Genomic DNA, 20,072 nt, shown 5'->3' on the forward strand with positions numbered 1-20,072 from the left:
ACTAGAAAACCTGAGGGCGATCATTATATGCAAGACTCCACAGATCGGACCAGTCATCTTCTGCAGGTGGAATGTATCACGACTCCCCACTAGTCTGGCTTTGATTAAGCTGGTCTCTTATCAGCTTGAGAACGGAGTACAATATAAAAGAATTCCTCGTTGATCCGATGGGCCTATAGCGTCTTTTAGAGATGAATATGGAATGTACAGCCTTAACATTGTGTTTCCCAGCAGCCAGGGGAAGCAAATTAATCCAGTCTCTCAATATCTAGTAGTGATTGTGTAAGAACTATTGCCCGCTGGACCCAAAAGAATTGTCATCGCGTCGCCCAACGAGCTAGCACATCACTTGTGGAAGGTGAGATCGAACACGAGGTCGTCGTCAAGGAGAGTACGGAGTAAATCTACCAAGCTCCTTTTGACGCTGACAGATATGTCCGGCATTAAGGACCGGCATGAATTCCGTATCCGTACCGCAGCGGCGGGTGTGGTCAACCAGTACTGCTCCGGATTGATCCGCGCCAAGCACTTAATTGGTGACGATGAAGCGCGGAAGAGTGAACAGCCCGCGCCCCTGAAAGCCCCACAATTAGCGCAGTTGCGGTACAAGGCGCTGCACAAGGTACAGTAGGTGTTGAACTTGGTCCGACTCTCTAGACCATCAAGAGTGTCGAGTCTGTCAGCGGGAGTCGCGCTTGTCGGACGATTGTCTTGCTCGGGCCAACCTTATCTAAATAAAATTCCAATCGTACTGCCTATTCCACCTGGCGATCCTGGACGGAATTCTGCAGAGCGCAACGTCGGCGTCTGTCGTGGGAGAGGGTGGCCTGATCAAAAATACCCTGATCCTCGCGCTCATAGCTGACATGCTCGTTAGTAACATCCCTCAGGGTCGCATGTGGTGGCCAAGTCGCTATACGCCGTTCGTGGGCGTCGGGGTGTGACCAAGAGCTGGACCACCAACATCGCCATCCACCACCCGCAGACCGGCGCCCTGCTGCTGCGCTGTGGGGTGTCAATCCCACCTGGGTACATGTGGGTGAGAAGCCAGATGTCCATGTGTTCAGCACGGCGATTTGAAAGCGCACTACCTGTCTGCTCAGGCGGGACCAGCTCTTACATCTCACGCTCTCGGCCCTAGGCTCGCGCGCACCGCATATACCCAAACAACTTCCTTATTTCCAAAACAAGCTCTACGTGGCTATGATCCACAATGACTAAACAACTTCAATCCACTCGAAGATATCAGGCACCTGATATCTGTACCCCCGCGGCCCAGCATCAGCAACCTCAGCCGCTAAACTTCTTTGCCATACTTTTTAGCACGTCGAGCGTCATCGGAAAGAAGGCCAGGCAAGCTACGCAGCGGGAAACACCTTCAGGAGGATGATCGTGACATATATTTAGAAGGAGCGCGACGTTATGCCTGACCTGCTCGGATGATCTGTAGCGCCGATGCCGGATGAGATGAGGCAAAGTCCAGGCCCCACTAGGTTGAGGGTACGGCCAATGAGGTGCGATCTGTCATCATGTCGCATGAAGTGTATAGCACAATCTCATTTCACGCCTTACGAGAGGCTCTAGTCGTAAAGATTCTTTATCCACTAGTTTCGTCCCTAACTTATAAAACTCTGCTTGGCCCCCAGGATTTGGATTATATTACAACTTTTCTTTTCAATTGATCTTTCTTGAATCAGAAGCCAAGATGAAGTACGTGCAACTTGGAAGCAGTGGCCTTCGCATCGCCCCGATTGGTGTGGGATGCATGAGCTTTGGAAATCCCGAAGGCCGCTTCAAATGGTCAATCCCGGAAGAAGACGCAGTGCCCGTCCTCAACTACTGTTACGAATCCGGCCTCAACTTCTTCGATACAGCAAATGCTTATTCTAACGGGCTCTCGGAGGAGATCTTGGGCAAGGCAATCAAGAAATACAACTGGCGCCGCGAGAACATTGTCATCGCAACTAAGCTGTGGGCGCCCGTCGGTCGTGGTCTTGAACAACCAATGGCGATGACCGATGACGAAAAGGACAATTCTGGTTACGTCAATGAGTACGGGTTGAGCCGAAAGCATATTTTCGACAGCATCGATGCCAGCCTGAAGAGGCTAGACCTGCCATATGTTGACTTGCTGCAAATCCACCGCTTCGATCCCAGAACCCCCGTTAAGGAAACTATGGAAGCGCTTCACGATGTCGTCAAGTCGGGCAAGGTGCGGTATATCGGCGCGTCGTCTATGTGGGCTCACCAGCTTCTTGAGTACCAGTATACTGCCCGCCTCCATGGCTGGACGGAGTTTATCTCAATGCAGAACCTTCACAATGCTATCTACCGCGAAGAGGAACGGGAGATGTACCCCGCGTGTGCTAAATTCGGAATGGGTGGCATCCCGTGGAGCCCCATTGCGATGGGCTTCCTGGCTCGGCCCTGGTCTGATTTCTCTATCACTACACGTGGAGAGGGACAGGGCCAAGGATTCCTTGGTCAGCCTATCACAGATGCAGACAAGAATGTCAACGAACAGGTTGAGAAGATTGCCAAGCAGCATGGTGTATCCATGGCGACTGTGGCAATTGCATGGTCCCTATCCAAGCCGTTCATCACTGCTCCAATTCTAGGAATGAGTAAGAAAGAAAGAGTTGATGAAGCGGTTCGCGCTATTTCTTTCGAGCTTAGTCCTGCAGAGTTGAAGAGCATCGATGATCTATATGAGCCCAAAAAGGTGATTAGCCACCAGTGAGATCTGTATCTCTGGGGTGAGGGAAAGGGTCATTCTATTCTTAACTATTCTGGTATATAATACAATCTACAAGAATATGGAAACAAGAGTTGAGCCTCATTGGTATCTGTTCTAATCGATATAATCATCCTGCTACTTTTATGTAACTGCAGTGCGATTGTAGTCACCTAAAAAGCTTGGAAATAATACATAGCATCGAGGAAATGACAAAAAGGACGCGTAATGGACAGACAATTCATATCCCTTGGATATGAGGCAGCTGCTTAATGTCAAAGCAGTGTAAGCCCCTTAGGCTATAAACAGGAGCCTGAGTTTTTGGTATGGTCTGGTGGTAAAATACGCTCTGGTTTACCTGACACTCAACCACCGCACTGACCGTCGAAGGAGTGTTTGGTTAAGATAAATGACGACTGTAACACCCCTGATCCATGCATACGAAGGAATGAGGAGTTCCACCCCCATATTTCCCACACCAACTTGGGGACCTTGGTCCACACAAACGGTGGTGTTGCAAATATCTATTGCCAAAACATTCATTTCTAACACCTAAGATCAGGGCGATCATTATGCGCTTGTCCCCACGTATGTCATCAAGCTGCATAGGCCGACAATCAACAGAGTCTTGTACGAATCAGACCTGTATTTTCATTCCAACCTAGACGCAGACCCACCAAATCCGTTGATACAAAAGAGGGGTGTTTCATTCCTTTTTGCCCGCCACTGATTTGTAGAATGCGCTAGGTCAAGACAGTCCTTGATAACCCATCCCCAAGAACGAGCAAAAGACTCCGTAACCTCCCACCCCGCCGGATCCCAAGGGTCACTCCAAACAATAATCCCAGTCCTCTCCGAGCACGCATTCCCAATCCCCTTCATATCAAGGCAGAGCTGTGTTTCTTCCTCAAAGTCTCCGGCTAGAATCAGATTATCCCTCATGTGCGGAACCGGAAGTAGATCTAACCACGGGTGGTGTGGGATAGAGCGCTGAATCATGGTGGGCTGAAGACTGGGTGGAAGCGAACTCTCGAAGTCATATTGCCATGGCCCAGCAATATTAAAGGGTGAAATAGCATCATCATGCAGCTGGTCGGATGTGAGGCCCAAGACCGCAGTGTTTTCCATAAGTGCTCTGGTGAAATTAAATTGAATAAGATGGAGTAGAAGATCAGTGCGTGGAGATCCCAGCGAATGATAATAATGTGCCGTCATCTCTAAGCGTTGCATCGTGACTTTTGTCGCCATTGAATGGGAGTGGAGGATATGCACATGTTCAATTCTTTCCAAGGGGGCGAGTGAGGTCACGTCTGTCACGGTATGCGCTGCTAATGCTTGTTCATCTATCCGCTTTGTAATAACGCCACGCGTATTTCGCCCGTGTTCGTTAGCCACCAAATAGTTGATATCAGGTTGATTTCTTCTGTCCAAGGGCTTTGCTGGTTCTTTGTTCTGTAAACCTGTGGTATGGTCAATTCGATTCTTGGTAACTGATGGGGTATAGAGAGAACATACGTCGAGCTCTTTGATTCAACCGATTTTGCAACCTTCGGCGAGTTTTCGGGTCCGTTATGCCTGACCAATCTTCGTCTGGCCATGCGCGGAGGCGCTCTGAGAACGGACGTAAAGCGATCCGCTTTTTCGAGGGCTCCTCCATTGTTCGTTTCATTTCTGCGATATCCTACTCCTTCTGCACCTCGATGACAGGAATTTTGGGGCACTAGTAAATGGATATCGTAAGAATCAGGGATAGCGTGAAGAGTGAAAAAAGGCCAAGGTCTAAATGCATTTTGAACGGAAACAAGGTTTCAAGGTTGAAGGAGTTTGCAAGGTTGAACCAATCATATGCCCCCATTGACCCACCCTGTCATCGGCCTGCATGGCGCTTATCCATATTGGGGATAGAGGATATACAGCCGATGTTTACCCGTGGAGACCCATGGACCGTTGTATACGTCCACATACCTACAGCTCCAGGCTACAGCCTTGAATTACTACGCCAGGACACAGTATCGTCTCCCTTACAAGGTGACAAGTCATAGTGTTGCGTCAATCATGCATACTCCCTTGGCATTAAAAGAGTCTTAGGTTGGTTTCCACCTGCCTCGATGATGCACCGACTTGGCCTACGTTATCATTCTTGACTGCGCTGATCCTTTTTTGGAGAACAAAATGATATATAATGATCTAGGTCTCCCAATTCCAAGATATACAGAAAAGAAAGTCTTGATAGTTCTTTGAGCCACCATAAGTTACAATGCTGCGGACCACTCCTTGGTTCATATCTTTTCTTGCCGTGGCAAATGCAAGGGAGGCCATTCAATCAGCCACAACAAAGCCTGTAAACTGTCAACGAGCAGTATGCTTTTCAAACCCCCTTCCGCCTTCAATATTAACTATCTGTAGTGTGTGCAACTCTCCACGGTCTTCGGACCTGCAGTCCATTACCCTGACAGCGATAACTTCACCATTTGGGATGCGAAGCAGCAGGAGGTTCGTCCATCCTGTCGCATCGAGCCCAGTAGTGCCTCTAATGTGGCTGAAATCTTGGATATTCTTGTTGACCACTGGTGCTACTTTTCGGTCAAGGGTGGCGGTCACTCCAGGAATGCTGGAGACTCTAACTCTGTGGGCGGTGTTACTATAGACCTGGACCTCTTGAACCAAGTCGAGGTGCTAGACAATGGGAACAAGGCACGTGTTGGTGGCGGTGCAACCAGCGTTCAAGTGTACCATGCCCTGGAATCTCGGAATCTGTCTTTTGTCGGTGGGAGAGTAGGCAGTGTGGGCATGGGGGGATTCACACTCGGTGGAGGAACATCCCCATTCTCAAACAAGTATGGATGGGGTTTGGATAATGTTTTCGAATATGAGGTATACTTAACTCCACGAGAAACCGCAAAACGAATTCATTGCTGAAATACGTGTCCCCAGGTTGTCCTCGCCAATGGTACGGTTACCACCGCCTCCGAGATACATAATCCAGATCTCTATTTTGCTCTCCGGGGAGGAGGCAATAATTTCGCCATTGTCACAGCCTTCACGATCCGCACATTTTCCCAAGGTCCTGTCTTCACGGGGCAGACGTCATACTCTGCTAACCAAACCGAGCAAGTCCTTGACAAGGTCTATGACTTATTCACAGATGAGGATCTTACCAGTGATGTGGAAATGGGCTATGATCTATACTATAGCTACCGCTCAGGCAGTGAAGACTTCACCTTGATGGGCACCCAGCGCTACGGGAAGGCAATTCGGAACCCCCCGGTCTTCCACGAAATTGACCAAATCCCCACATTGAGCAGGTCTCAAACCATAGAATACATGAGCAGTGTGTCTAATGGCACTCTCCCAATGGGTACAACTCGGTAAGCGCTGGCCTTTTGTCCCTTCCGGTGTTTTCTTTCTTTGGGTGCTCATTTCTTCGTGGTAGAAACTTATTTGCTACTCTGACCGTGTCCCCATCTCGTCCCCTGCTCTCGAAAGCTCTCCAGATCTTCCGACAAGAGGTGGAAGCTATCAAGTCTGTACCCGGCATAAGTACCAACCTGATCTGCTATCCGATGCAAAGAAATGCCATTGCAGCCATGAAGAACAGAGGCGGCAATGCGCTAGGAATCGATGTCGAGCGTGAAGAACCTCTTTTTAGTATGACCTTCCCAATTTCTCAAACCACCTTAGTCCAGGAATATCTTCAGCACAACTACTAACACTTCTTCTAGTTATTCTACTCTCCACGGCTTGGTCGGATGCCAATGATGATATGGCCATCAATGGGATGACCACAAATGCCGCTCGCCGGATTGATTTAGCAGCCCATAAGCTCGGTGTTGCCAATCGTTATATGTATATCAACTATGCATCGGCCGAGCAAGCTAGCCGAGTGTTCTCTGGTTATGGTGCGGAGAATTTACAAAGACTCAAGAATATTCAAAAGGCGGTAGATCCTCGTGAAGTTTTCACCTCAAAGGGTCTGTGGAAGGGATTTGTGAAACTGCACTAGTTGAATGGTGAAGAGATGACAGATTGTTGGAAAGAGCTTCCTTGTGTATGGGAAATACTTCTTGGATTGTCAACCACAGGTTCATGATGTTTTCCCTTGAGTACTAGACTTGGCTCTCTGGGTATCTAATTTATCTATCGGGAGTGCTGATGAGTAATTCGGGATGAACATTCTCGTAAATGTCACAGCAACCCCTCTGTCCAGCTGGTCGGGGCCCGATCTGGTTGATTCATTCCTTCAGTGAATAATTATTATGCCACCCCGCAGTTTTGGGAAATGTTCTACCATTAGGATTGAGTTACAGAAACCACTGTTTCTTTTGCTCATCAGTGTTGACGTCTGTCAGAGAAGTTGTCCACTGTAGTCCGTAGATATTCTTCAGCTCCTTAGGAAGGATCTGGACTCTCTTTTTTGGAGTCAAGTAGGCGATAAGATGTAAGGCCTGGTCTCATCATTAGCGCTCTTCAAGGCCCACAAATGGGCCTGAACCCCAGCCCAGCCAGCAGTGGGCTTTGGCATCTTCGAAACCCAACCCAACCCAATGTGTTCAACTAGGAACTTACAATCACTATATTCTGGCCCTTCTACTCATTGCACAGACTTGAGATGCAAGATATTTATTTGTGAGCATCAAATAGATACATCTCCACATATAAAATCAAAGCTGTGAAAGTCGAAAAAAATCGAATGAACGCTAATATATCCCTGAGATATAGGGGCACCCCCACTTTCTTAATGAACCTCTTTAATTTATAACCTTTCTGAGCATCATATTTTCTCGCATTTTCAGATCTCATTAATATATTGACCTATCCTTTTACAATATTTCAGTTATCATAACAAACTATTACCCTAAAATACAGGAGAGAAACGGCAAGGTGATAACACTGTAGGGGGCAACACTTTAGGATTCCTGATCACTGCCGGATTTATATCACTGTATATAAGCTAGCCATTTGGTGAATTCAGAGCAAAAAGGCAGTGGTTTTAATTGTGCTGATTGTGAGTGACTGAACCCCCCGGGGCCCGATGGCGGCTTATCTCAGCCCTGGACCCAACGGATGCGGAGACATACGGACGCAAAATAGCTTCCACATGCTAGGAACAGGCAAATGGCTTTGACCAATTGGATGGGTCTACACTACCTTTTGAGGGGTCTCAATCGTACATTTCATGTTCCGTATCGTGTTCGGGAGTGGATCAAGTTCCAGTGTTACCGGTCTCCGGTGCCCGAGTGGCCCGCGATTATTACAAGCATTCTAGGACATGCCAAGCTTTCAAGGGCCCAACTATTAAGATTTGACTACGGAGGATTCGATATGGAGTTTGGGATAAAATATGGACTCATTTCTCTTTTTTAGCTCCGAAATTCCTTGATCACTTCTCCCCTCTCTTTATTTGACCGTGCACTTGATTGGAAATCACCTATCAAAGGAAAGCCGAAAAAAAAAAAAAAAAGAGAGATACCCGTGCCCCTATCCTCTTTCAAAATATAATACTTTGCGTTTCATCAAATGTGTAGAGTCTGCCGAGCCGAAAAGTCTAACAAATGATAGGAGGCTGAACATCCCAACTCGGTCGAACAGGCCCGGAAAAAAGCAAAAAAACTACCACCCTGGCTGAGGGGAGGTGACCCTACCGTAGGAGACCCGTCGGAATTCCGCCTGCCAAGTGGCTACCAGCTGACCAAATCATGGGTTCTCCGAGGTAATCTGGTATCAACCGAGCGTGTATTGGCTAGAGAAAGAACGCACAAGTCAGCGCCAAAAAATTGGCATAAACGGCCGAGACCTTACCCAGGTACCTTATCTCACAATTGCCCCCAAAAAGGTCTATGCACACGGAGCACACTACACGCATCTCGCTACATTTGGTGTTTTTTTACATTTTGATTTGAAGGTGATATTACTCCATATACTCCGTATCAGGGCGAATATTCTGATGCCGAGATCTGGAAAGATAACTTGAAACCAATGGCAATATTCGACGGGCGTTGGAAAAGGGTCCGAGCTTTCCAGAACATGTTGCCATCTTAGGGGCAATGTTATCATCGGGACTAGACGGGGGTTTCTCGAAAGAGCGTTCATTTTAGCAGAGGCAAAACAAGGTTGTATCGCGTCAAGCATGGTGGCTCATTCTCAGATTGCATGGTATCATGGGAACACTTGCGCTAATGGTCTGATAAGAATGCACGTACACTTATATTGGAGTATAAAAGCCCTTAGCACCTGGGAGAAAAACGGGTGTGACCAGCCCTATAGCCATACTCCACCTTTTTCGACCTGATAATCATATACTCCGTACATGATATATCACTCAGTATGTCTGAGTCGCCTGTAAAGACCGGTGACATCTCTGTGGCTAGCCAGGACGGCCTCGGTGAAAAGGCGGGTGTCACTGTGCTAGCTACAAAAGATGAGCATACACACAGTGGCGAGGACTTCGATGAAAATCCAGATGCCATTATCGTTACCGGTGCGGATGCAGCTCTTCATCTGCTGCCTCTTCGAGATGACTTTGACACTGTCTTAACCCTTCGAAGTATTTTTCTTTCGTCTGGTCTCGCGTGTTTCCAGGCTGTGATGTACCAAATTTATCAGGTACTTCCAATCCATCCATTTCCCACACGAATACTAACGCCTCGGTCCATAGTTCAAACCCACTGTGGTGACAATCCAAGGCACTTTCATCGTGCTCATCTCTTACTTCCTCGGCAATGCCTGGGCTAAATTCCTTCCCCGTGGTGATAAATTCGAGGCTCGCTGGAGGGCGAAAAACGGTCAGGGAAAACTACCTTTCTGGATCACGGCGTTGAAAATTTTCAACAATGGAGAATGGAGCCTAAAAGAGCATGCAATCTGTTCAATTACTGCTACATCGGCCTCAAACGCCGCTCCTAGCTCGCAGGTATTTGCAGCACAGGATCTATTCTACAACCTCCCCTTGCGCCCGGCAACTGTGATCTTGAGCGTTATCTCGATTGGTCTGTTTGGCTACGGGCTCTGTGGAATCATGCGCCCGATCGCAGTCTGGCACACCGAGGCCGTCTACTGGAGTAGTCTGCCCACCGTCAAGACTCTCCAGGGACTTCATTGGCACAAAGTCAAAAACTCGAAACCCCTCAGATACTTCTGGTATGCATTCAGTGGCATGGCATTATATGAAACTATCCCTGCCTACATCTTCCCGTGGTTAAATTCTGTTTCTATTCCGGTATGTGGTTTGTGTATTCCAAGTTTTCCTTGCTCTCTCCGGTTGATCGCAATTTTATTTGAACAAAACTTACTGACTTCGTACTTTATAGTGCCTGGCTTCACAAAAGGCCACTGGTGAGACTGCGAACGTGCTCAACAATATCTTTGGTGGAGCCACCAACAACCAGGGTTTAGGCCTATTCTCGCTGTCGTTCGATTGGCAATATGTGAGAGATTCCCCTCTATACCCACGTATTGATCTAGCAGGACTCTAACAGAAGTAGCTCACATCTTTCCAAACCTCCCTCCCTCTGAAACTGCAAGTCCATCAAGCCGTGGGGCTATTTACTTGTTTTATCATCATGATAGGCATATACTATGGCAATGCCTGGAATGCGAGATCGCTTCCATTCATGTCGACGAGGATGCTTATGAGCAATGGCACCAAGTACCCTATTTCCGAGGTCTTCCCCGACGGTGTCCTTAATGAAGCTGCTTTGGTTGAACACGGGCTGCCGAAGCTCACTGGAACGTTCGCATTTGCCATGTTTATGGCCAACGCAGCAATTGGTGCCTTGGTCGTCCATTGCATTCTATTCTGGGGCAAGGATATCCTGAAAGCGTATAAAAGCGCGAGAGAAGGTAGATACGATGATATTCACCATGAGCATATGGCCAAGAATTATAAAGAGGCTCCGTGGTGGTGGTATATCATCGTGCTCGTTGGCAGTTTTGTTCTGGGTATCATTGTTGTCACGAAAGAGAACATCACCTTGTCGGCTTGGGAATATGTGGTCGCACTCGTGATCGGATGCATTTTTGCACCCTTCGTAAGTACAATATCCCTGATAATGATCTTCATGGAGCAATGCTGACTATGACCGTCTTATAGAGTACCATCATCTTTTCTCGCTTCGGTAACGGTATTGCTACCAACAATTTGTCCAAGATGTTGGCTGGGCTTATCCTTCCTGGACGCCCGATCGGTAACATGTACTTTGCTGCGTGGTCGCATAACGTCATTACCAATACTGTCAATCTTTCCAATGATCTTAAGATGGGCGAATATCGTGAGTACCTCCCTCATTCTTCTAATCAGAAGCCGACACTCATTTTTGAATCTATCTTCCAGTCAAAATTCCTCCTCGTATCATGTTCCTGACGCAAGTTTACGGCACGGTTCTTGGTGGCTTCATCAACTACGCCATTATGATCTCCATTGTGTCGAGCAATCGAGAGCTTCTCGTCGATAGCAATGGAAACTCCGCCTGGAGTGGTGCAACTATACAGTCTTACAACACCAATGCCGCATCATGGGCATTGGCTCCTTACATTTATAAGATCGGCACCCCATATGGAGCCGTGCCTCTTGGTATAGTCGCCGGTGCTGGTGTTGTGATGATCCACGCTCTCTTCCATCGAGTAAGCATCCTCGCTCTTCTCTATTCTCAATAAAGCTGACACCCCCTACTTTTAGTTCGTTCCCAAAATTGGAAAGTTTGACACTTCGGAAATCAACCTACCGCAGTTCATCCAATACGCCGGTTATATTCCCTACAACCAAAGCCAGACCTGCGTTCTCTTCACTTGGATCATTGGCGGGTTTTACGTCCAGTATTATCTCCGAAACTACAAGCCACGGATTTTCAAGGAATACTCCTATCTGATTGCGGGAGCCTTTGATGGCGCTAGTTTGACTGTTCTATTCATCCTCTCTTTTGCTGTGTTTGGAGCTGGTGGAGTGTCGCACCCCTTCCCAACATGGTGGGGAAACAACGCCGACGGGAACTACGATTGGTGTCCGGTTGCAGAATAGGAGAAGTGAAATGGATGATGGGGGATTTGAATCTGAGGGTTCCAGTCACAGGAGCTTGAATCCCATGCGGATCGAAGGATGTTGACTGCCGTACTTATAGTAATATAATTGATACCTTCTCCGATGCATAAGAGCAACATATTGTATATCGTCTATAAAGGTTTATATCAGTGTTCAAAACAAGGCTAGAGCTTCTACTTGCCTTTCCTTGCTACACCAGATTTCTTCCTGCATCCCATCATTCACCTCTCTTAACACTCAACCTGCTACCAAAATACACATTCTACTCGTGGTCATGCCGAACGCTTAAGTATATTGCTAATGTTTGAATACCCGCTCATCCCCAATTTCGTATCATTAATGAAGTCAGATCTTGCATCCGTCGTGACTTGTTTCCACGTCATCTCACGATTGGGCCTCTGTAAAGCCCATAAATGAGCCCTTTTGACGTCCCCGGGGATCAGTACCTTGCTATACGGAGCTTAAATGCTTACTTGATGGCAAATAGTAGTTTAATACAAAAGCTAAAGCAAAGGTCCGAGTCCAAATCTTTTTTACAAACTCGAATCATCACCCCAACCCAACCTTCCCGTCTTTTCCAGCCCCCCAAGCCAAGAATCCACTTGCATTAAACGCTCTCCTATTCTCCACAACACTCTTCAAATACTCAAAATCCCAACATCGTCTCGCAAACCCGGCGCCCAAAAATCCATGCTCCTTGTCAACTGCCGGCTCAAGCGTACTATCCGCCGAACAGGTAATCGCCTGAGCAAGGTAGTCGAAACAATGCGCTACATGAACAGAGCGGTTCCGACCGAAGTCGAAACGTTGAAGCTCTGGCTCAGGTGTGTAATAGGCTCGCCGGAGGAGGTAGAGGCAGTGAAGCTGGTGGAAGGCGGATGGAATTACCACAGAAGAGGACTTTGGTTTCGAGGTGTTTGCGGTTTCGGGGATGAAGTAGCCCAGGCCGTCTGTTGATTGTGTTATTACTATATTTTGTATTGGATGCCGCAATGAGGTGATGCAAAGAACATACTAGGTATTAACGCATCCCATATAGGCTCTGAGACATTCCCTTCCCGCGGTGGCTCCTCTGTGAAAGGGGATTTATGTTTGAATTTGCCCGCGATTTGAGGGAGCGGGAGGTGAGGTGCTATTGATATGTCTTCTACAGTCCCTGATTCATAGCTGTGCGTTGTGGTTATGTTGGAGATGTAGACGGTGATTAATACGCCCGCTGCGAATGCGGTGATGAGAGATACGACGAAGCATATGATGTGTGGGACTGTAAATTGTGTCTTAAATGGTTTTTCAAGATGAGGTTGAGGCTCCTCTCGGTCTAAGTCCTCATTGACATTTGAGAGAGGCTTATACTCATGCTCTTTTGCAGTTGTCAACATTATTGTTGAAAGACCGAGTCTTATTTTAGAAAAAAGATTTGAAGAATTGGTCGTTTGAAGCTAAAGTTGGAACTGACTGAAACTGAGCATGTCCAAGGCTAACTCGGATGTTCGGGTTAGGGTATCCCTTGCTTGACGCCCATACAGTCAGCGGTTGGACCCGGGGGCTATGCAGTGTTAATATGCAGTGTCAATCACCTCTAGGGCTGGAGTCACAGATTATGTCATTGATTTGATGGAGGCCTGCATGGGCCAGTTGAAAATGGACTGTTAGCGCTGGAATGTATCGTAAGCGGGACTCGGCTTCTCAACATGTAGCAAGTCGGATCTAAGCGCCTTTCCAGGTTTCTATCACTTCGAATCACATTTGTAATGGCAAAAGGGCTGACAGAGTGTAAGGCGTGGCACCTTGCATATTTTTGAGTGATCTACATACTGTTACTGTACTCGTCACCTGTAGGTAGAAGAGGGGTGTGATTCATGTACAACATAGACGCCCTTAACTGGCTGATCAGTATGCATTTGGGTTGGGCTGGAAGTTATGTAGTACTATGATAAGAAAACTACTATATTTATGACATCCCTCGTGATCTTGGTTAAGAGTCTCTAACGAAGTCAAGTTGTCCTAGACCACAGGCTACCTAGGGCAATCTCCAACTTTTCGAAACATCATTTGTGACTGCTGTGTCTTCAACTTCACAACGAAAAAGCCACCAACTACCCAGCATGCGTACATATCTCCCCCTCCTTGCCTTCATGGCGGCTTTTGCATTGGCTGCACCCACACCCACTGATAGTGAGTATCACCCAAAGAGAGAGACATCCTACAGTTAGACTGGGCTGATACATGCTATCAAGACACTGCAGTTGTCAGGTCCGTGATGGTTGCCAGAGAAGATAACGGGGTCAAGGCAGACAAGGGAGATAGCAAGGGACACGCCAACGACGTGGTTGTCGCAGATGGATTTTAGAAGGTTCTTCTCTGACAACCCCAGGAGTTGTATCTTCGACTATGTACTTAAGTTCTGCAAGACTCGTTCCTTTGATCCTTCAAACTATCATTGGAGCCAATTCCACTCACAGTGCACTCCGTACTCTATACAAGAGATCTCCCTGAAGCCACAATCTAACCCGTATCGTAACTATACCCTCTATACATTCCCAGCCACCCCCGTTGCAATAGATTCTTCGGGTAATCCTACCAAGATCTCCTCCGTGGGAATATACCCCTCATCGACCACATACCCACTCCCCGCAGGGCAATGCATGAATCTCTTCAACCCAACCTCATCCTCGGGATTCTCAGGGCGTTTATAGCAAGCCGTATGAGCTTTCGCCCATTTTTCTAACTCCCCCAATCCCTACAAACACGATGCTGTCCGATTCCACTCACAACCTCAGCCCTTCTCTCCGTGGCCCTAGGCGTATCATCCGCATCACACAGCGTTTGTCGTCTCAACGCATCAAGACAATGCGCGATATGGTGCCAGGTCCTCGACTGTTCCTGGCCGGTCCTGAACTCGAAAAGGCTATTGTAGATAATCTTCAAGCAGTGCAGGTTGTGGAAGCCATGAAGGATATAGATTCCTTTGTTTGTATCCCAGGGAAATCGTTGCGCCGAGCGAAGATTATGGGATGCAGCAAAGGAATCCGAGAGAGCGACGACCCCGCTGTCAATATTGATGGAGTGCCAGAGGGCGTCGGCTAAAGCTGTGTTGTGGGAGGAGTAGTCGGTTAGGAGAACATAGGGCTCTGTGTGGGTGAGATGAAGGTTGGCGTATTTTGATGGGGGGTTGATGGGATTTGTGGTTCGAGGCGATGACGGAGAGGGTGATTATGTTGGCAGCGAGGGATAGAAGCAGGATGGGGACCAGAATGAGAAAATGACGCCTGTAGGTTTTCTCGCTCCCAAGGCTATCTGCAGGTAGGCCTGGATCTTGACTGGTCGTGTCGATATCCTTGAGAAGACCAGTGTGTTCTTCCTTGTCCTCAGATGAAATTCCCATTGTGGGCAGACTCCAGAATTAACTGACTAGATAAGGATTACAAGAATATGTCGAGTAGAGGGGCAGCACGATCTTCCACGCTAAAAGTTTCGCGAATAAAATCAAATCATGGACACCCCCGGCATGCTGCAGCTCGCCCCCCCTGCAGTTACTCTCGAAAGGCATGCACCAACATGTTCCAAATCAAACCACCAGAGCTTTTGCCCTTCCCGGTCAACCTTGCCTGTGACCCTCTCAATCAAGTAATCATGCCGAGCTCACTGTCATTCCTGGGTGCCTCCCTGGTGCTTGTACAACCTATGTTGTATAGCCATTCCTGAGATGATTATCGTTTGGAAATCATCATCTTGATCCCTTTTACTAGCCAGACGTTTCAAATTTTGTCATCTTGAATACCTGATTGGTATACGAACTCATTCTTCTCGCTTCATTTGACTTGTATCAGAATCTGTTATACAATCCAACAAAGCTTGAAGGACGGAGTTTTCAGCGCTCGCGCGTTTCGCCGAGAAGCGGCCAACCATGGCATACCACCGCGCCCTCCCACTCGTCAATGACCGTCTGGGGTTAATAGTCATGACATCGATATTCTTCTTGACAGGGATATTCGCAGTAGTGCTTCGCTTCTACTCCAGACGACTCACTAAAATACCCCCGGGCCCTGATGACTGGTTCGCACTGTCTTCTCTTGTGTGTCTATCTTCCATTATACAAGTCCGGGATTTTCAGCAACGCTATACTGATGTTGACATGAACAGTTCTTCGTCCTCGCCTTGAACGGCATCTTCCTCTCGGGCATAATACAAGGCGCAATAACCGGTCACTCTATAGTTCTAAACAACTGGCCTCAACCCAGCGCGCTCGAAGTCCTAGTCCAGAAATATAAATATGCTTTCCAGACAACAGAAAAAATCGCCTTTGGACTAATCAAACTCTCCATCTTGTTGCTTTGGAAGCGAATGTTAAGTCCTATCCGCTCGTTCCAGCTCTTTTGCTGGTTTATGATTGGGATTGTCGCTGCCTGGAGTATATCGTTCTTCTTTGCAACCTTGTTTCAATGCGGAACGAACTGGGACTGGAACTGGGCACCGATCAAATTCTTCTTGACCGAATGTACTGATACGCTAAACATGCTGACGGTATTCTGTGGGACGGACTTGCTGACGGATTTTGTGATTATGTTTATGCCTGTGCCGATCATCTGGAAGTTGCAAATGTCGATTAAGAAGAAGATCGGGGTTACCAGCGTTTTTATGGTCGGAATATTGTAAGTTTTTTTTCTAATCTTACCCTGTGGAGAGTCAGGAAATGAGTAAATGCTCACCCTGGGGTCTTATAGCACGATCGGCGCAGGCGTTGCGAGGACATACATCTATCTTGTGACATCTTATGACAAGGAAGATAACCCTGATTTCATTGCCGATTTTACACTTTTTATTCTGTGGTCAGAGATCGAGGTCAATGTGGCTATGATTGTTTGCTGTATGCCAGTCTTTGGGCCTGTCCTTGGACAATGCCGCGATACTCTATATCGTCGTTTTGGTCGGTCAAAGGATGGCGAGTTTGGCCTCCTTGGACATTCTACATCGGCATCAACGAATGACGGGAAAACACCTCTCACAAATTTCAGTGCGAGTGGATCCTATGCACATCGTGACCAAGGGTCTTACGAAGCAAAACCGGAGGGCCCGTGAGCGGGCAGAGCTCAGACATAGAGATTCGCTAGCCAGAGCCCCAGGGAATGTAATATCAGGAATCAGGAAGTACGGGATGGGGAGGGATCTATAAGATTGCTATTTGATCCCATTCTATTCAACGAATGTAATGCATATTAATTCCTAGGGAGTAAGACTAAATCAAAAGAAATTCATAAAGTTTAGGCCATGTTCACCCTGGGGGCCGTGGGTTTCCCATATGAAAATGTAACTACCCGGTATATGGACCGTACAAACAAAGAAAACGTAAAAAGCAAACATACCCAAGCAGGGCAGCTAGGCATCTAGGCATGATCGCCACTAACGGCAGATCATCCGTAGTATGTAGTAATCCGTACTCAGTACATCGGTACACATCAACCCCTTACAGACACCTCAACTCTGATTTTTCCTTATCTTCTCACTCATTTATTGCGAGGGATAATTCAAAAGGTTTAGGACCTTTAGCCTCTGATATCTTTCTGGTCACGATGACTAACCGCTTGTTTGCGTCTGTGGTAGCCGTGCTTCTGGCAATCATCGCAATATATTACCAGGAACTTTTCAATACTGTTTTTTCAAGTTCCAGTCTCAAGGTAGTGGACTCGACACGAGATATCACATACCTGGGCAGTCTCTCCCCTGCTGGGATTGAGCATTTCCAGAACATCTACTACGCTGAGGCGCCCACAGGGCAACGACGTTTCGCAGCGCCCGTCCCAACAAGACCAGGGAAGGGATCTGTCATTGACGCAACCAGGGCTGGCGCCTGGTGTCCACAAGCAACGGGGGATATACTTCCGTTCACAAGTAAGGTGACTGACATTAGTGAAAACTGCCTGAGCTTGCGAATTGCGAGACCGGCAAGAACACAGAAAGATGCCAAACTTCCAGTTGCGGTTTGGATTCATGGAGGTTAGTGTACTGCTCTGGAGGTAAGCGCTGCAGACGCTAATGAGCAGACAGGTGGCCATGCTTTAGGCTCAGCTTCCGATATTCTCTATGAACCTGACGGCTTGGTCAATCTTGCTGCTGCTGATGGGCAGCCGCTAGTGTATGTTGGCATAAATTATCGCCTCGGCTGTAAGTCATGCACCAAAACCCTATAAGACTCTTCGCTGCGGTTGTGGATAGATTACTGATTGATATCAGTGTTCGGGTTTGCCACTAGCGAAACAATGATTGAGAGGAAAGACACAAATGCAGGGCTTCGAGACCAGCGTGCTGCTTTAGAGTGTACGTACCTCACTGCTCTCTTATATCACTCACCATAAGAAGCTGAAACGTCGAGCAATCAGGGGTCCGCGACAATATTGAATCTTTTGGCGGTGACCCTAATAAAGGTATACTCAGCCACCGTTTCCTGTATTCAATCACCAATATACTGAGGCGCTTTCTAGTCACTGTCATCGGACAAAGCGTGGGGGCCAGTGACATTGGTCTGCAGCTAACGGCCTTTGGTGGGGATCGAGATGTTCCATTTCAGCAAGGAGTGTGAGTGAGTCGAGGCCTAAACCTGCGCAACGCTAACCCACAGCCCTAGAATGATGTCTGGCGGTCCAGGGCTGAACTTCAACAGCCAGCCGGAGCTGGTTGCGAGTAACACGGCTGCGATTGCACAGCAAGTAGGATGCGGCGGCGGTCAAGATTTGCAGACACTAGAGTGTCTCCGGGCTGTTCCCTTTGAGCAACTGACCAACCTATCAGTCACTGCATCTCGCGCAGCCCGTCCGCCTTTCGGTGAAGGATACTTTTACCCAACAATCGATGATGACTTTATTCAAGATAGACCCTCAGAGCTGACGCGCAAAGGAATGTTTACCAAAGGAATTCCCTTGATAGCTTCCTGGGTCACAAACGACGGCGCTTGGTACGCACTTCCAACTACTGCGACGGACGACGAAGTTCTAGGTAGTTTTGGACTCTGGCTGCACAAGCTTTCAACACCCACGAAAGAGAAGCTCCTACATCTGTACCCTCTAGAGGACTTCGAACACATGATCAGGCCAGAGCATGAGGGCCAGCTTTCACCGCAGTACTACCGCGCTGCCCAGCTGAATCGCGACATCTGGTTCACTTGTCCAGTCCTTGACTTTACTTGGCAGTACGTCAAAAATGGAGGCGTAGGAGCCTCACAGGTACGGCTGTATGAGTTCAATCAAACCAGATACACGCCAGTATTCGATTTCATGGGTGTGTCAATGTGGGGTGTGGCTCATCTCAGCGATATCCCCTACTTGTTCGTCAATGACCACCTGGGGGCCGGTGCAGATAACTCGGACGATCAGCTTGCGCTAGCTCGAGATTTCAGTCGGACAATTATTCAGTTCGTGCATCCCAAGGCCTCAGACGATCGGCTTCAGTCATGGCCGCCTGCCTTCTCGAAAGACTTTGCGAAACCTTCAACAGGCGACGTGCCTAGCCATATCTCGCTCCAGCTGTTTGGTGGGCCTCATGGCTCGGTGCCCACTACATGTAGCGAAGATACTGGAGCTGACATGGAGGCCATGACCGACGCAGAGAAAGCACTTCATTGGGAAAATTTGTTCAGTCGCTGTGCATTTCTCAATAGCCAACAGTTTAGAGAGGAAGCAGGGGTCTGACGAGCAGACCCTTTTGCTATTTTTTTCCTGGGACGGTGATGCACCTGATTTGACTTATTTAGGTAGTCGTGGAGTGCCCGCTCTTAGGGAATATCGAACATCTTCTTGTCAGCCGCTTCAACCTAAAGCTATTAAACTCACGTTCGTTCCTATCCGGACTAACCGTATATGCGTTACTCCTACTGTCTCGGGTAGGGATGGAAGACAAACTCGCTTCGTAGAGATCAGGGGACAAGGTTGTGTTGGGGAAGCCAGGGCTACTCGATGATTCCCTCCCCATGCACAAGGGATGGTGCATGAATTTTGCGTTCACATCCAACACTTGACATTTTGTACAGTACTGCCTTTTTCTCTTTCCAGCTAATTATGCAAATGAGAAGTCGACAAAACCTGAGGAGGCGACTGGAAAAGACATGAAAAGGTCCTGTAAGTGGAAACATATATATATATATATGCATATATAGTCCGGGATCCTCCACATCGACGTAACAACGGCCTAAAAACAGCCTAGCTCTCTTTTGAATCAAATGTCAATTTATATCATTAATGCCAAGCTATCGCCCATATTCTTAATCCTTTACTTACAAGAGATATGTCGGTCCCATATAGAGATTACTTCAAG

General features: G+C 47.7%; 9 protein-coding genes across 9 annotated transcripts; 6 read left to right on the forward strand and 3 right to left on the reverse strand.

The window, feature by feature from the left end:
- Nucleotides 1–755: 755 nt before the first annotated feature.
- On the reverse strand, nucleotides 756–1,035 carry N7500_001841 (uncharacterized protein; the record flags this gene model as incomplete). The annotated part of the gene is made up of 2 exons (XM_056672987.1): nucleotides 756–994; nucleotides 1,026–1,035. The coding sequence occupies 2 exons, from the start codon at nucleotides 1,033–1,035 to the stop codon at nucleotides 756–758; spliced, it is 249 nt and encodes an 82-aa protein (XP_056536506.1).
- A 670-nt stretch (nucleotides 1,036–1,705) lies between these two features.
- On the forward strand, nucleotides 1,706–2,740 carry N7500_001842 (aldo/keto reductase; the record flags this gene model as incomplete). The annotated part of the gene is made up of 1 exon (XM_056672988.1): nucleotides 1,706–2,740. One exon carries the CDS (start codon nucleotides 1,706–1,708, stop codon nucleotides 2,738–2,740), a length of 1,035 nt encoding a protein of 344 aa, XP_056536507.1.
- A 645-nt stretch (nucleotides 2,741–3,385) lies between these two features.
- N7500_001843 (uncharacterized protein) lies at nucleotides 3,386–4,391 on the reverse strand (the record flags this gene model as incomplete). Its single annotated transcript, XM_056672989.1, has 2 exons — nucleotides 3,386–4,194; nucleotides 4,250–4,391. The coding sequence occupies 2 exons, from the start codon at nucleotides 4,389–4,391 to the stop codon at nucleotides 3,386–3,388; spliced, it is 951 nt and encodes a 316-aa protein (XP_056536508.1).
- A 600-nt stretch (nucleotides 4,392–4,991) lies between these two features.
- Nucleotides 4,992–6,737, forward strand: N7500_001844 (FAD-binding oxidoreductase; the record flags this gene model as incomplete). The annotated part of the gene is made up of 5 exons (XM_056672990.1): nucleotides 4,992–5,093; nucleotides 5,141–5,608; nucleotides 5,669–6,102; nucleotides 6,168–6,382; nucleotides 6,457–6,737. 5 exons carry the CDS (start codon nucleotides 4,992–4,994, stop codon nucleotides 6,735–6,737), a joined length of 1,500 nt encoding a protein of 499 aa, XP_056536509.1.
- A 2,321-nt stretch (nucleotides 6,738–9,058) lies between these two features.
- On the forward strand, nucleotides 9,059–11,747 carry N7500_001845 (OPT family oligopeptide transporter; the record flags this gene model as incomplete). Its single annotated transcript, XM_056672991.1, has 7 exons — nucleotides 9,059–9,337; nucleotides 9,390–9,950; nucleotides 10,042–10,158; nucleotides 10,216–10,761; nucleotides 10,824–11,001; nucleotides 11,064–11,353; nucleotides 11,409–11,747. 7 exons carry the CDS (start codon nucleotides 9,059–9,061, stop codon nucleotides 11,745–11,747), a joined length of 2,310 nt encoding a protein of 769 aa, XP_056536510.1.
- Nucleotides 11,748–12,317: 570 nt separating this feature from the next.
- N7500_001846 (uncharacterized protein) lies at nucleotides 12,318–13,147 on the reverse strand (the record flags this gene model as incomplete). Its single annotated transcript, XM_056672992.1, has 2 exons — nucleotides 12,318–12,718; nucleotides 12,784–13,147. The coding sequence occupies 2 exons, from the start codon at nucleotides 13,145–13,147 to the stop codon at nucleotides 12,318–12,320; spliced, it is 765 nt and encodes a 254-aa protein (XP_056536511.1).
- A 1,372-nt stretch (nucleotides 13,148–14,519) lies between these two features.
- On the forward strand, nucleotides 14,520–14,855 carry N7500_001847 (uncharacterized protein; the record flags this gene model as incomplete). Its single annotated transcript, XM_056672993.1, has 1 exon — nucleotides 14,520–14,855. The coding sequence occupies one exon, from the start codon at nucleotides 14,520–14,522 to the stop codon at nucleotides 14,853–14,855; it is 336 nt and encodes a 111-aa protein (XP_056536512.1).
- An 820-nt stretch (nucleotides 14,856–15,675) lies between these two features.
- N7500_001848 (uncharacterized protein) lies at nucleotides 15,676–16,847 on the forward strand (the record flags this gene model as incomplete). The annotated part of the gene is made up of 3 exons (XM_056672994.1): nucleotides 15,676–15,843; nucleotides 15,912–16,420; nucleotides 16,493–16,847. 3 exons carry the CDS (start codon nucleotides 15,676–15,678, stop codon nucleotides 16,845–16,847), a joined length of 1,032 nt encoding a protein of 343 aa, XP_056536513.1.
- Nucleotides 16,848–17,338: 491 nt separating this feature from the next.
- On the forward strand, nucleotides 17,339–19,450 carry N7500_001849 (Carboxylesterase type B; the record flags this gene model as incomplete). Its single annotated transcript, XM_056672995.1, has 5 exons — nucleotides 17,339–17,762; nucleotides 17,796–17,930; nucleotides 18,000–18,083; nucleotides 18,248–18,341; nucleotides 18,391–19,450. 5 exons carry the CDS (start codon nucleotides 17,339–17,341, stop codon nucleotides 19,448–19,450), a joined length of 1,797 nt encoding a protein of 598 aa, XP_056536514.1.
- Nucleotides 19,451–20,072: the final 622 nt, after the last annotated feature.

The sequence above is a fragment of the Penicillium coprophilum genome (assembly GCF_028826855.1).
Source record: "Penicillium coprophilum strain IBT 35676 chromosome Unknown utg000002l_segment0_segment0, whole genome shotgun sequence".
In the NCBI taxonomy this organism is placed as follows: Eukaryota; Fungi; Ascomycota; class Eurotiomycetes; order Eurotiales; family Aspergillaceae; genus Penicillium; species Penicillium coprophilum.